Raw genomic sequence first — 17,297 nt, forward strand, 5'->3', positions numbered from 1 at the left:
AAATTGACAAATATTTGACTTTCTCATAGTGAAATCCTGGGGCTCGAAATTAATTTTTGAGCTATGGATTCTTCGGTAAAGTTTCTTGAAATGACCCAATGAACAAGAATCGCGATACACCTTTGAACAGTGATTCAGCCTCCTACAATTTGACCCACCCTAATATGTATGTATGTAAATAAAAATGTCCTTGGTAATAAACAGAATAAATATATACAAATGTACATATGTATTGTATACTACATACAGTATATATAGTAAGTTCATATGAATGTATGTTAGATATATAAAAAGATCTAATAGGGTTAAATACAAATTTAAATTTAATATTTATGTACATTAGACCTGCCGTTACAAAAAATAGTTTGTTCTGGATGGGTTTAATTTTGTGTTTTATTGTTTTACCACCGGAAATCCTTATTGATTAAACTATGTAAGTCTTTTCAAATGGGTCTATTGTTTATAAAGAATATTAATTAATATGTAATTTAATGTGGTTTTACTTGATCAAAATTTATATACAATTTCAAGACTCAGCGACGATATATGTATGTATATATTTTACTCAAATGAGCTCATTGCCAAATGTTTATTTAATTTAGATTTTTATTTATTTTGGGTTTTTCTTCTTCTTATGTTTTAGTCTAAATTAATTTTCCTTTTTGTTTGTCTAAATATCATTTACTTAAACAAAATTATATATGAGTTTGTGTATAAAGAATTAAAAAAAAAAAACGATTGTCTTGTGGTGTTGACAACACTAACGCACAGATTTCATTTTAACATTTTAACACCTGCTTGTTATCGTCATTTGTTCTTTAGTTCTTTTGGAATATTTGCTAAATATGAATACGATAATGATGTTAATCATAATAACGATAGTGGCGTTAATCTGAAAAACACAACAAATTCTTTGTGGTTTTTAGGCAAAACATTAATAACCCACTCACACACATTTTCATGTTGCTAATTTGGAATGTTTTTGACACAATTATTGGCCAGATAACTTAAATATTATTTATGTATAGTATAGTATACATTGTATATAGTATGTATGTAAAATATGTATGTATAGTAGACATTCCAAAAAACTAAACAAATAGAAAGAAAACCACTCAAAATGTGTGAAAACAACCAGCTGTTTTTTTTTTAATATTTTTAAATGTATTTACATATACAAATATAAAGTACAATAGTACAAATAGTTTGTATTCTGAGTCAACCAATTCGAAAATTTGCAATTGATTTTTAGTGAACTTTTAATGGGAAATGTATTTTTATTTTCTATAAATTTCGTTATTTTAATGGCTATTGAGTTATAACAAGTTCGAATTATATAATAAGAAAAAGTTATTATATTAATACATATAAACAGCTTTAAATATCATGGATATTCATATTCTGGTCTCAAAAAAGTAAATTTTCAATTCCCTTGAAATTTTGTAATGACCGTAATTTTAAAATGTTTATTAATCATACGTACAAGTATATTTTCCTTAAGTCGTGTAGTTAAAATGCACAATTTTGTGTAAACATTTTACTATTAAAAAAAATGGAAGACGAATAATTTTGTAAGCAGACAGACGATTTGCAAGTATTAGATCATACACTTGAACATAGTACACAAACGTCATACAAATTGTATGTATTATATACAGTATATCCAAGCAGTTCTGGGTGACCACTAGTTGAATTAATAGCTGCATGACTAGTCACTTTAATATGTGCGTGTCCTAAACAGGGGCTTAATTGACGTGCATAGATTATTAAGAGACTGTCTGGTAGCTGATCTAAAGTAGTCAACGCATGGTATTCACATACCGGTTACATAGACCCAGTTAACTTACTAGCTACCGAATTGGTTACTTGTCCTAAGCGGAAGTTATTAGATCTCGAATAGTCTGTCCAAAACACCTTTCCTAAACAGTCCAATAACCGATTGCTTGTAAACAAATTGTTCTCCGACTATTTTATGTTTACTCAAAGAACAGTGAAATAACCGGTATCTATTAGTTGATGAATAGAAGCTTTTTTTATTATCCGAGTTAATAAAAATTACACAGTGATACAAAAGTGAACGAAAAAAGTATGCAGTGGTTCTCATATAGCAATTCTGTTTTATTGGAGTCCATAGATCAAGGAACTACTTATAGTTTTGTCCATCACTTTGTTTTAATATAATAGCGGTATTCTTAAAGTTACATCTTAAAAACATAATCAACCCAATTATGAATAAAAATTGCCCGGCAGTTTTTCCCTTTTCTTATTTTTAACATTGAATTTGAATAGGAAAAATGGGAAAAGTGCAAAAACTCTCGGGGAATTTTTATTCATAATTGGGCTGAATAAATATTTTCTATAGTTAGACTCAATTTTTGTTTGACAGAAATTATATTTACCTTTGAAAATCGGTTGGAAAATAGCTGAGTTACAGTAGTTTTAAAACAGGATGCTCCCCAACTAAAGCAAATACTATCAGCTATGTTTTTTTTTTGTAAGAACACGGAAGCATTTGTATGCAGAATCCAAAATTAATTTGTATTTACTTGTGTGTTTTGGAAAGCTACTTTTCACTAAAACAAGGAACAAATATTTTACTGACCCACGATCAATTTAGAGCGTAAAGAAAATGGAACTTTGTTGAAAAAATTGGGTATTCTGAAACTTAAACGACCGTAACTCAACAATTTCCCAACCGATTTTCAAAAAGTCTCTGCTGTTTGAAAGATAAAACGAAAGATAGATTAATTAGACACTCTAATGCATTGGTAGGCAAAAAGAGGCATTTAATTTGTGTAAAAAATAAAATATCCACAACAACATCAAGAAACTGAATGAATTGTGTGTATTTTTACGCTCTATTACGCTCTTTTGTTCACATTCGGGTTGTTTGACGAAAATCATCGTAACCTGAACAATATGAACGCCTACCATGGCTCTAATGTGAAAATTGACTTCATGCTAGATTACCTGGGATGCATAAAGTAACCATTTGATCTCTCTCTCTCTGCAATAATATGAAAACATACATGTCAAATGGTCCAAAATATATATAAATAGAGGTCAGCCAAGTGACTACTTGTACAACTGCTGGGATGTATGTATGTTTGTGCATACGATTACATAGTTAAATAATAGTGAATTATACTTTTGATTATTTTTACACAGTTTGTAAGATTGCACTGTAAGAAATTTAATAGTTGTCTATGAATAAATTAATTGTAATATCAACCTATGTATCCACATAAAAGTACTTCAATTCCATGAATTGATCGAAATTGATTAAATACTATTTACTGCGAATTGTACTATGTAAATATATCATACAAAGCATGTACATAACTTAGGTACAATACTAATATTACATTTTTGACATTCGAATATACATTTAGGGGATTCAAACGATCTGCTATTAGGTCAAATTGTCATAATGTCCTAATATATTATGATAGCTTATAATTTTTTTGTTGTGCTTCAGACTATTTGAACTATGTTTATTGTTTTGTCATAAAAAACTCTTTTGTTTGAACTATCATAATATATTAGGATATTATGACAATATGACTTGATGGCACACCGTTTGAATATCCCATTTGTATTGTACTATTAGGAAATTTAAAAAAAATATAAAAAAATAACAAGCTTTTAATTTTTCCTGTGTACATACATATGTATGTATTTGTATACTTATTGCATATTGTGAGACTTTTCCGAGTAAATGTTTCTTTATGGTTTTCTGAATTTTATTACCATTTTAATATACTTATGTACAATGTACATATATTTAATGCACTCACATTTTTATTTAGACACCCACTTAAAGCTTTATTGTGCTACATTCCCTATAAACATTTGGAAATTATTTTCCATAGCAGATATTTACACAATACATATCTTCTTTGTATCCTTTAGAAGAAAATCATAAAACAATAAAAAAATAATTTAAAAGTTTAGGAAGAAAAATTCGCAAATGTTAAACCACTATGGGTTTTATTTTCACATCTTTAAGAATTAAAAATCGATTAAAAAAGTATTGCGTAAGAATTTGTTTAAAAAATAGGTCAGTTAGCGAGTAATTTTTCGCTGTAGCACAGTCTAATATTGAAAATTGTGCTGACTGTGTACATATGTATGTATATAAGAATAAGCAAATCTCTTAATAAGTATGTATGTGTGTAATAGTATTTATTGTTACTGTAATTGAATGTTATGGAACATCTAACAACATCACGTTTTTTTAAATGTTATTTTGTTAACTATTTCATTCATATTCTAAAAATGTGCGATGATGCAAATTCATGATATGTCATAACTTGTATGACCAGCCTTTAAATTAGATGATTTTATGCATATTGAAACATTTACACTTGCTAAATGATTTTGTCATAAACAATATTTCAAATATTCAAAAATAAAAAAATCTGGTTTGAAAATCTGTATTATAAGGACAGGACAACCAAAAATAGGTAATAAAGGGTGTTTTTTTATAGATAGTAAAAACAATTGTTTAGAGAATAATTATAATGGGGTGCCCGATAGACTAGACGATAGTGTGCTGGACTATCAATCTAAGGGTTGCGGATTCGATTCCTGCCAGAGACTCTGGGTGTTTCTGCAGATAAGCAAAACGCTTCGCAGTTTGTGTTTGTTTAAAAAAAAGTTCTAGGGCATATTTTCCTTATATAAGAACGTTTTTATGCGCATTAAACACTTTTTATACCATATTTTTGGATGCCCTGATTATAAGTTTTATTACTTATTTATTGTTTGAAAACGAATTAGTTATTTAATTTTTGTAGTTAAAATAAATAAAATTCCTATTTGTGTACATCATACATATGCTGACGAATGCTAAAAAGTTATGATTTATCAATTTATTTTATTATGAATACATATGCATATAAATAAGTATTTATGCATTTTTAAAATAACGATTCAATTAAATTCCAAATACATTGTATGTATGTATTTATGAACAACCGGCAAAACAAGTTCCCTCCGCCAACAGTGTTATTGAAATTTCGATTTGCAAAATATATATACTACATATTTTTTTATTTATTTTATTCTATCATAATATGGATGTTTGTTGTTTTGTTTTAAACATACATAACTTTTCTATTCATTAGTTCTTTCATTAATAGAAAAAATGAGAGTGAAATTATTTATTCACAAGCACAAAAATATAAGAAAACTGTCTGAGTTTTTGTTTTAGTACGCAATTACTCTAAATTGAACTATTGACCTTAACTTCAATTATCTAAAAAAAAATTAAATAACATTGTTTAATCATAGGCATTTTAATTAATAAAAGTACAGCAGTTTAAAAGTTGATTCCAACTTGTAAAATAATATTTTTTTACGCTCGGGGCCATTTCTGTTTCAAATTTGAAAATGTTTTCTTTTTTCTTAAAACTAGTAACACTCTTGTAGAAGTATAATTGTAATTGAAATGAGCAATTTTCAAAATTTTAAAATTCCATGAATCAAATGTATTCTTAAATTCTTTTGACCCCATTTTAGTTAATCAAGACCGGTTGTTAGTGAGCCAATGTGTTGAATGTTGAACTGCAGTTGACAACTTTCATTATGAATAATTAGTTGGACTAGTCTAAGTTTGAAAACAAAAACAAAAACGAAAACTACTTAGACTAAACAAAAGAAAAAGAGCGGTAACAATGGGTGAAATGGGAAAGTAAGAAATTGTTTTTATTAAAAATCATAAACAACAAAACTATTACATACAGAGACGATAACAGCCACAACAACAATAAGGCAATGAACATAACCGGCTCACATTCATACATATTTAATGCCATCATCATCCACATTTAATAGTTAGTCGTAATCTGTGCGCATGCGTACAGACAGTCATAACATGGTGCAATGAACTAAAAATTTAATAAAAAAATAACCGACAATACAATTTAGTTTTATGAAAAATTCGTTTTTTATTAAAGTCAAGTTGAAAATACTGTCATATCCGAGTTGATTTTATTACACGAATGTTTTAGTATCTTAATAACCTCATAATCTGTTGATGTTCACCCATGTATTCCTTGTGGTCGAAGTAAAGATTAAATATAATTTCGAAAACTCTTTAATATCTTTTCAGTTTGAATGATAATGGTAAATCTGAAATTTTAGTTAAAATTCAGTATCAAACAAGAATATTTTAATTCTGATTTTTTTTTTAAATGGCCAAAAATTATGATAGCAATATTTCCACACAAAGATGTTATATTTTACTGAAATGTTTAAGTTGACAACATTGCATAAATGATTAATTTTAAACAATATATTATAAATAAATTTAAATGACTAATATTTGAGATTCTGAATTTTTTTCATAAACATATTTTTTCAAAAATTTTCTTTTCTAAAAAACAAACACTTGTTTATTGCTTTTGATTTTGAAATTGTAATACGTTAAGATATTTATAATTTTATGTTATTTGGTAATGTATTTTTTATAGACCATTTTATTTGGCCAAATGCCAGCTGATGACATTTTTTTTTGCTTTGGTAAATTTTTTATTTACTTTTGGACGGTCTCACATATATTTTTATAATATACAACAAAAAAAAATTATATTTTGCATGAGTTTTTCTTTTAAAAATTTGTCTCATTGTGTTTAGCATAGTCATGGGTAAAAATTTACTATTTTTAATATTACGTCAGTCCAATTCTATACATATTCACAACATGATATTTATTATAAAGTATGTAGTTTTTACTTTGCCGAGAAAAAATATAAAATTGCAACGCTTCAATAGTTAAAATTGTACTTGTACTCCAACATACAAATGTATGTATGTATTTGCGAAGACTTCTTAACCCTTTAACTACCGACAATAGGCAATAACATTACCGCTAAAATACCATTCCCAAAATAAGCAAAAATATCGTTACCGAAGTAATCCAAATTAACGTTACCGTTACCTTTTTACCGATTTCAATCGGTATCCAACATTGCAAAAAAAATAACAAAACAATAAAACATCAGAATATTTAATGGGATCAAATTTAATTTTTTTTACGCAGATAGTGAACGGGTTAAGGACAAATAATGATACCTTATAAGTCTTTAAATGTAAATGTATTGTACTATGTACGTTATTAATACATACTCACGATGATTATGTTTGATTAATTTGGGAAATGTAGGCTTAGACAACGTGTCAAATTACTACAGAGGAGGAGTAATTACTACAAATTACTATTATACATATATTTATATAAATGCATATCTTTTTATTTAATAAAAATTGCTTGAGTAGTAGACCATAACTTGTTATTACATACAAGATGAAAAACTATGCTGACAAACCCTCTTTTTATAAATTTTCAGTTAGTTTTGCTTTTCTTATTAATAATTTTTATTTATTTTTATTGGGTGAAATTGTAAATTCACTGTCAAAGCCATTACATGATAAACAACCAGAAAAAACTATTTTCTATTAGTTCAATTATTTTTAAAAATTTCGTAATTGAATAGAATTCTAAAATGTTCTTCTAAAATTTAAGTTTGAATTCCAAAAAACAAAATTTTCATCTAAATTTTGAATATAGAATTTAATAATTTGGATAATTTAATAACATTATTGGTTGAACTTTCATAAAAAGGTTATTAAAAATACAGTTATTGTAATAAAAATAATATTGTTTTTTGAAAAATGTATTTTCAATAACTTTGTTTTTATTAAAGTTCAAACAATAACGAAAATTGAATATTTAATTATCCAAATTCAATACATACTTAAATTTTAGAAGAAAATATTAGAAAATTTTGTTTTTGGGCACATGAATATAATTGAAACCAGCTGAATATATGATAACTATTTGAATTGAATTTCTGTGTACAATAAAAAAATCTCATAATTTATAAATACTCGGAAATATTTATGTAAATGTATGTTTGGATCGTGCACACAACATGAGCTAAAAAAATATTTAGGTGATTTACCTTTATTTCTTATCAGTTTGATTTAAATTTAATACTCATATTCATACAATAAACATTTTCCATTTATCTATAATTAAACAAAATAATCAATAGTCAAAATCGAATAATTTGTGTGATTAATTTTTTATGTCATTATAATTGTCTTTCAACATTAGACCTTATAATTATGAGTCATAAACACAATTACTTGATGATTCTGTTTTTTTAAATATTAAGCATTCAAGCCCTATTCAAAATGCTGTTAATTTATCACTTTCGTATTCATGATTTTTAATTACGTTTATTTTTACACAATATAAATTCAATAAGTTTTAAAAAAAAAAAAATATTTTTTAAAATATTTCCGTTCGTTAGGGAATTAGTTTGAAAAAATAGTATTTTTCTGTCGTTTTCAAAACCGATTTCGACAACTATTGGATTCTATGAGCACCAAATAATTCATTTTTTAATTCCAAATTAAGCCAAAAACCAGTAAATATTAAAAGATTTAAGAAAGAGGTCCGACAAAATTAAATCTGAAAAAATCTAAATTCTTCATGCTATGGCTGAAAAAATGTTGGTTGGGGTGACAATATTTCGTTTATTTAAATCGTAATTCTTCTATGTCAACTAATTTTCTGTTTCTAGCTAGTATCGACCAAATTCATAGAACAAATCAAAACGAATCTGTTTTATCTGTGTTCTAAGTTTCTAAATAAACGTTCCCGTGAAAATGTTCCCGATTAGGCACCCTAATTGTGATGAACACCCTCGAAATGAGAAATGTGTTGCATTATTTAACGACCTTTCGACCAGACAGACTTCTCTTTAAAACTTTGAAGTATATTAAACGATTCGTGTTACAATACAAACATATGGAGGTATGTATTTTGTATATGTCCACTTTATCATTTCAGAAAAAAATTTACTCAGATAAGATTAAATAACAATAAAAAAATAACAATTTATTCATATTTCTCAAAAAGTAATGAAAATAATGAAAGTGAAACATTCTGATGATTCAACTACTATATGCTATTACTAACATTATTGTAAGTTTTATATATGTATATACTTTATGTATATCAGACGTGGATCTAGGGGGGGATAGAAAAATTCCCAGATGCATTACATTATTCAAAAGAAACAATTAGAAATGCTAAAGATCGCCATAATTTTCGACTTTTGTTTAGAAAATTTCATATAAGGAATTATTTATGATTCTTTATAACGGTTCCCTACACAAATCTGTAATAAATCTATAAAAAATTTTTACTTTTTACAACACTTTCAAAACTCCAGTTTAAATTTTTTTAATATTTATTTAGAACTGTATTTCGGTAACGGCATTTGCTGTTATTTCAGTAACGGAATTTTAATGATAACGTTGATTTTAATTTAAACTAAATTATTAATAAAATTTACAAACATTTTAAAATATCGACCCCTTTCGCGAAATGATCGTATGTTACAAAAACCAAATTTTACAGGGGGGCGTTATCGTTATTAAATTTCTTTTCTTTGGCCGATTAAGTAAATTAAATTTCACATACGATAAAATTAACTTAATAATATTTCCATAACTATAGCGAATATCAGTATAATATTTTTCTATGTAAAAATGTAACATACGATAAATTCGTGGAAAGTGGTCGATATGTTGAGAAAGTACGTATTCTATTACAATATAAAATTCTGTAGATTTCAATAAACTTTCAATAAATTATTGAAATAAAAAATATTATTTTTATAATTTCAAATTATTTATAGAATATCGGTATTTAGAGGTATGTAATTGTATTTACGATTAAGATATTTAATCGGTAACGGTAATTGTAGTTATTTCGTCAACGGTAGCTTAGCGGTAAGATATTTATGTAATCATTATGCATTATGTATTCAAATATGAACTTTGAGCCTCTAAAGAACAAATTAATGCGAATTTAGAAATTTTAAAGAACCTAAAACTTGATATATGGTTCTCAAATTTGAGGTATGTTTCTCAAATCCATATTAAATAATGTAAATTGTAATAGCTAATTTAAAAAAAAATGTCCCCCCAAAAACGTTTGCTGGATCCGCGCCAGATGTATGTATTTATATCTATTTCAAATTTTTAAATAATGAATACTTCAAGTTAAAATATCTGAATAAAATTTAGTAGTTTGGTGGAAAAAATAAAAAAACTGGTTTGTTTAGAATATGAATTTTGCATACACATTTTTTAGGTTGTATGTGATTTATATCAAAAGACCTTTTGGGGTTTGAATATTGTTTATCTTGTGGTTAATGTTAAAAAGCAAACAATTTCACATAAACATATAAATATGTACATATGTATATATTTGTTTGCTTTAAAACAAAATTATTGGAATTTTTGCATAAAATTAGCTTTGAAGAATTTAAACTGTCACAAATACTTTAACATTTTTTCTAAAACAAACCACAACCTTTTAGAATTTCAGCAATATAAACATGTTTAGTTTCGTTTTTAATATCTTAAATGTTTGAAAAAATAACTGTTGACATACAAAATATTTAAGTTGATTTGGTTACATCATAATTTATAAATTTAAATAAAAAAGTGACAGTATACGTAAGTAATTCTCAATATCTAAAAAATATGCAATAAATGATGTCAATTTTGTGTTGTCTATAAGTTTAGTTATGCTACTCTTCATTAACGTTAAAACCTAAAAAAAATTTATTAAAAAGATATTTTTTTTATTTTATTACTAGCTGACCCGACTTCGATTTGTGAATTTGTGAGAAGCGGTTTGAAAAGGCCAAAAATAGTTAAAAATTCATATAGGGCATAGAATAAAATATACATAGAAGCGCTACAAAGAACCTAAGTTTGTTGTCAAAAACCTAAGTCTTGCAACAACAGAATACATGTAAATCAATGAACATATTTTGAGTTTTCGAAATTTGGTCTGAAAAATGAGTGATCACAGATCGAGCTCCTTTTCTTGATTAAACGCTTATTGGCCAAGTTATTAGCTATTGTGAGGTTTTATATAAAAAATCTTTTTTTTTCAGAAATATAAGTGATCACAGATCGAGATCTTTTTCTTGATTAAACGCTTAACAATTTATTTATTTATTAGCGAATTTAGATATTTTGTGTTTTTATATAAAAAATCGATTTTTGTTCAGAAATATGAGTGATCACAGATCGAGATCCTTTTCTTGATTAAATGATTATTAGCCAAGTTATTAGCGAATTTAGATATTTTGAGTTTTTATATAAAAAGTCGAATTTTGGTCTGAAATATGAGTGATCACAGATCGAGCTCCTTTTCTTGATTAAACGCTTATTGGTCAATTTATTAACGAATTTAGATATTTTGTGTTTTTATATAAAAAATCGATTTTTGTTCCTTTTCTTGATTCAACGCTTATTGGCCAAGTTATTAGCGAATTTAGATATTTTGAGTTTTTATATAAGTAATCGAATTTTAGTCTGAAATATGATTGATCACAGACCGATGAATTTTGCAGATGTATTTAATAAGTGGGCGTATTAGCGGACGTGGACAATTTTTATTTATGTAAAAACTATTGCGGACTATGTATTGCGAACATTAAAAAAAAATTAGTTAAATCGGTCCAGGCGTTCTGCGATTTTAGATATATCGAAAAAAATTGACATGGTAAATTTTTCTTTCAGTAAAAACTTAAATTGGATTACTATGATCATTTAAACAAAAAATTAGAGAAATCGATGTAGCCGTTTTTCGTTTTTAGATAAATCGAAAAAGTGGGCGTGGACAATTTTTCATTTCGTAAAAACCTAAGTTGGGCTATGACCAACATTTTAAAAGAAATTGGTCTAAATCGGTCCGGCTGTTCTCTACTGATGCAATTACCAACGAACAACATTTGATTTTTTATTTATATAGAAGAGATGTCATATTTGTAAATAATGCACTTTTTCATTTTGTACCTTGCATGGGGATGACCGATGCATTAGGGGTCTTAGCTTTTATTTTTCTGGAATAACGTACAATTTTGAGGGTGTATCAGAAGTTTTAAATAGTTAAATGATATGATCTCAACAAAACTACGATCCACAATAAGGGCCGGTTTCAAAAACTTGATTTAGACTTGATTGTTGAATTCGAATTTATGAGCGCCAAAAACATATTTGGGGAAAAACTTTGATTATAAGAATTTATCTTATATTTCATATTTATATTTTTTGCACAAACTCATAATATTCTCTACAAATGTAGTAATTATTATACAAATATTATAAACAAATAAATAGCGTATATTATTTGTATCTAAGTACTCGTATCTACAACTACATATATAATGGTGCAACAGGTGTGACGTAAACTATAACATACTTTTTACACTGAAAAAATAAAATAAAAATGTAACGAAAACAAAATGTACAAAAAATAGTTAAATCATTGTTTACAAATTCACGAATACTGGTACAAACAAACATTATTTATATCAGATACAAAATCAACAGGTTTTTTTTCGCAAACAAAAACGAAATAGCAGGTTTCAATGCAAAATGTCTGGTGTTTTGTTTTTGCCAGAAGATGAGCTCAGCTTTTTAACAAGTTATTATTATTTTGCAAATATATAAATAAATATACAATAATAAACAAATGTGGAGAATCTACCGACGTTTTCTGTTTGTTGTTTTGGATTGGAATTCATGAATGAATTGTCTGTTTGTTTAAAGTAAATGTCAAGTTTAATACAGCTATGTGCTTTTACGATCATAAACGTACGTACATATTACATGCATAGATATGAATATCTTTCAGTCTGTCCACCTAAAATACATACATATAATTGTTAGTAGAAAGTATGTATACATTTTAAAACGTTTAAAATTTTTATTTTTTGTTAAAACACCTACCTACAAGTTGTACATTGTTTTCAATACAACAAGTATTTAAATAAGAACCACCTACACTTAACGTTAGTTTATGAGTAATTGTTATAAATTACATGCATCTGTACATACATATGTATATATATGTATTTTACTGGTTTAATTGCTTTCCTAAAATTTCAAAAGTATTAACATTAATGCATCATTGTTTTAAAATTTTGTATCTTAATAATAAAAAATAATTTCCAGCTAAGTATTACGTTTTATATATAATATAACAATCCAAGTTAGTTCTCAACATTCCTGGCCCCTAAATACAGCAACAATATGACGTCATTTAATATTCATTAGAATTTAATTTGAAAGCATCTCAAAGGTTTTATCAACTGGTGTTAAATAACACAATTTACAATTACGTGTTTTATTATTATATGCATTTAATTTTGAAATATGAAATTTTCTTGAGAAATTGGTTAAAGTGGGTTCACACGTGATGTATTCCATATGAAGTTTGACATGTATCCTATACATATAAAATTGAATGCGCTTTGCTGGTCTTAAGTAACTATTTTCTATTATATTCTAAATAAATGTTCTAAACAAACCCAGTTTGAAAAACTGGGTATAATCTCCACTTACCCCCGTATTCATACAAAAAAAATTAAATTTAAACAATGTTTTAAAGCAAAATTTCCATACAAAATTTGATTTTAAAATGTTGTTTAAATTTAAAACTTGTTTATGAATACGGCCATTAATGTTTAAATGAATTTAAATTTTCAAAGTAATCAGACTAAAATAAAACTTCACAGAAACACCCGGAAGAAATAAAATAAAACTTAGTATAGGAAAATTAGTAGGGTAAAAGGGGGACCATACGCCACTTTTTTTTTTGAGGCGTTCTCAAATTAATTTGTTTATTGTTTCGGATACTTAGATATGTTGGCTTTAATTTTGATCATATTTTTTAACATTTCTAGACTGACCAAAAACGGCGAAACCACCCCACCCATGGGGTAAATGCTCCATAGGGATGGGGCAGATAAAATGGGGATCATTTGTAAAATAAGACAAAAAATCAAAAAATATAATCGTATATTACTGTTTTATACCTTAATTCACAAAACAAATTATAATAAACTAGTTATTTATTGTTTATTTCAATAATGTAAAATTTCTAAAATACCTGGGAATAAATGGCAAAATTTTTTTTGCAAAATCAAAAACTTGTTTGCCTTTTTTTCTCAAAAGGGGCCCTTTTTTGTTATTTTTTGCTCAAAAGAAAGCTTAGGTCTATTTTTTGCTCAAAAGAAAGCTTAGGTCTATTCCTTTAAGAGCTTTTTGGTCTCTTAGTGGGATATACATATATCGATGGGATATACAACATCAATTTCAAAAGTTGGTTCACTTGACTTGACAAAAAATCCCCCATATTTATAATTACATGTTAATGATGATGAGAGATATACATCACCTCCTTTTTTATATTTTATTTATTTTTCTAGTCAATGGATTATCGACCTGATCAAAAATATATAAACTTTGTATCATTTAACATTAATTATGATAAATAGGACTTTTTTTTTGATACATAGGACAAATTAAAATTGTAGTTTAATTCAAAAAAATATGTATTCATGTTATTTGTAACAAATAATATAAAAATTATTGTTATTTTTGATTTGTATGAAATATCGGATAGATAGAGTTACGAAACATGTTATGATGCACATAAAGTATTTCTAAGACATTTTCTTTTTACTGATTTCTTAAGTTGAATATTCCATAAATAACAATTATTTTCGGTATTTGAAAAACAAAATTTAATCTATTAAAATGAACAAAACATTCCAATATACATAAATAAAATCATACAATATATTTTTTTTATTCTCTTAATTTTCCAGTTCTTGGGTATAATTTGTATGGCTTGCGCTTCACCTGCCCTCATTCCAGCCACATCTTTCTTCCTGTTTGTTGTGGTAGTTTCATTTATAGCAACACTGTTATGGATCTTTGCCTACTTTTTGGGTATTAGAGAGGCTCTTAATGTTGCCATTAATTGGATATTCACAGTAAGTATTACACAATTAATTTATTAATATAACAAACAACCAATAATAATATTTTAACAAACTTTGTCCTCAAAAACAACAAATTTACTTCAAAAGTCAGATTTTGCTATCATTATACATTTGTCTATTGAGTTTTTTTCCCCCAATAATTGAGACAAATTATATACATTCATACATATATGAAGTATTTAATAAAGAATTTTTGTAACAGGTTTTTGTAATGGCAAAAAAATAAAGTTGACCAACATTTTGGCTGGTGCACAGCCACTGACACCCTGCTTACAAGTTGACCAAAGGCAAGAATTTTATCGTTTACGGTATTTTATGAATTAATTCATTATAAAAGCGGTTTTAAACTAGTTTACATTGATGACTGCTATTAATAAATGTACTTGAATTATAAAATCAAATATTTGGATACAAAAAGAGTCTCGAAAGGAAATGTTACATATAAGTTTACAAAACAACATTAAATAATCATACTCTTGTCAATAACTAGTGTAGGTTGTATCCATTTTTAAAATTTCTCAAAACTTCCTATAAATTTATAGTTAATCGTGTTGTTGCAAAACTCACTACGGTTCATTTAGAGCACTATAGAAAATGTATGTTTAAATGTCAATAGGTCGTGAGATGAAAAATTGTTAGACTTTTACATTTGACTTTATGTAAAAACTTTTTTTTATAAAAATTCACCACCTATTTACACACTCTGTATTTGTATGCCTACATACAGTAGCACATATTTATGAAATAGTAATGCTTGGGCGAATATAAAATTGCAACTCATAAAATACTCTTTAAGTTATTTTCAGACGACAATACTTAGTATTAATACTTATAATACTCATAATACAATTTCATCGTCTAATTAAACAAAAATTGTATTAAATGTTCAAATAATGCAAATGATTTTGTTCATGTACGTTCAGTAATCATAATTTTTTTAAATTTTTTCAAAAACTATTATTGCAACACTAGCTGAAACGCTTATGGTCAAGTTATTAGCGAATTTAGATGTTTTGAGTTTTTATTTAAAAAATCGAATTTTAGTCAGAAATATGAGTGATCAGAGATCGAGGTCCTTTTCTTGATTAAACGCTTATAGGTCAAGTTATTAGCGAATTTAGATATTTTGAGTTTTTATTTAAAAAATCGAATTTTAGTCAGAAATATTAGTGATCACAGATCGAGGTCCTTTTCTTGATTAAACGCTTATTGGCCAAGATATTAGCGAATTTAGATATTTTGAGTTTTTATATAAAAAAATCGATTTTTGGTCAGAAATATGAGTGATCACAGATCGAGGTCCTTTTCTTTATTAAACGCTTATTGGCCAAATTATTAGCGAATTTAGATATTTTGAGTTTTTATATAAAAAATCGATTTATGGTCAGAAATATGCGTGATCACACATCGAGCTCCTTTTCTTGATTAAACGCTTATAGGTCAAGTTATTAGCGAATTTAGATATTTTGAGTTTTTATTTAAAAAATCGAATTTTAGTCAAAAATATTAGTGATCACAGATCGAGGTCCTTTTCTTGATTAAACGCTTATTGGCCAAGATATTAGCGAATTTAGATATTTTGAGTTTTTATATAAAAAAATCGATTTTTGGTCAGAAATATGAGTGATCACAGATCGATCTCCTTTTCTTGATTAAACGCTTATTGGCCAAGTTATTAGCTAATTTAGATATTTTGAGTTTTTATATAAAAAATCGATTTTTGGTCAGAAATACGAGTGATCACAGATCGAGCTCCTTTTCTTGATTAAACGCTTAGTGGCCAAGTTATTAGCGAATTTAGATATTTTGAGTTTTTATATAAAAAATCGAATTTTGCTCAGAAATATGAGTGATCACAGATCGATCACCTTTTCTTGATTAAACGCTTATTGGCCAAGGTATTAGCGAATTTAGATATTTTGAGTTTTTATATAAAAAATCGAATTTTAGTCTGAAATATGATTGATCACAGACCGATGTATTTTGCAGATGTATTTAATAAGTGGGCTTATTAGTGGACGTCGACAATTTTTATTTATGTAAAAACTTTTGCGGACTATGTATTGCGAGCTGGTAAAAACTTAAATAGGATTACTATGATAATTTAAACAAAAAATTAGCCAAATCGATGTAGCCGTCTTCCGATTTTAGATAAATCGAAAATAGTGGGCGTGGTCAATATTTCATTCCGTAAAAACCTTTGTTGGGCTATAACCAACATTTAAAAAAAAATTGTCTAAATCGGTCCGGCCGTTCTCTACTGATGCAATTGCCAAAGAACGATATTTGATTTTTATTTATATAGAAGATAGATAGATATGGATTCCGATTCGGATACTCTGTTCAAAAGTGAAAGCGATCTTTGCTTTCCGTGTCAAAATCACCACTTCTAATGCGAACAAACCA

The 17,297-nt window shown here is 26.8% G+C and overlaps 1 protein-coding gene across 1 annotated transcript in view; it reads left to right on the forward strand.

The window, feature by feature from the left end:
- The window catches only part of LOC135958851 (CKLF-like MARVEL transmembrane domain-containing protein 4), a 30,179-nt gene that overhangs the window by 11,548 nt on the left and 1,334 nt on the right, over positions 1-17,297 (forward strand). The window contains exon 2 of the mRNA XM_065509786.1: positions 14,715-14,882. Within this exon, the coding sequence (XP_065365858.1) occupies positions 14,715-14,882 (168 nt within the window). The remainder of the gene's footprint in view (positions 1-14,714; positions 14,883-17,297) is intronic.

This window comes from Calliphora vicina, chromosome 4 (assembly GCF_958450345.1).
Source record: "Calliphora vicina chromosome 4, idCalVici1.1, whole genome shotgun sequence".
Taxonomy (NCBI): Eukaryota; Metazoa; Arthropoda; class Insecta; order Diptera; family Calliphoridae; genus Calliphora; species Calliphora vicina.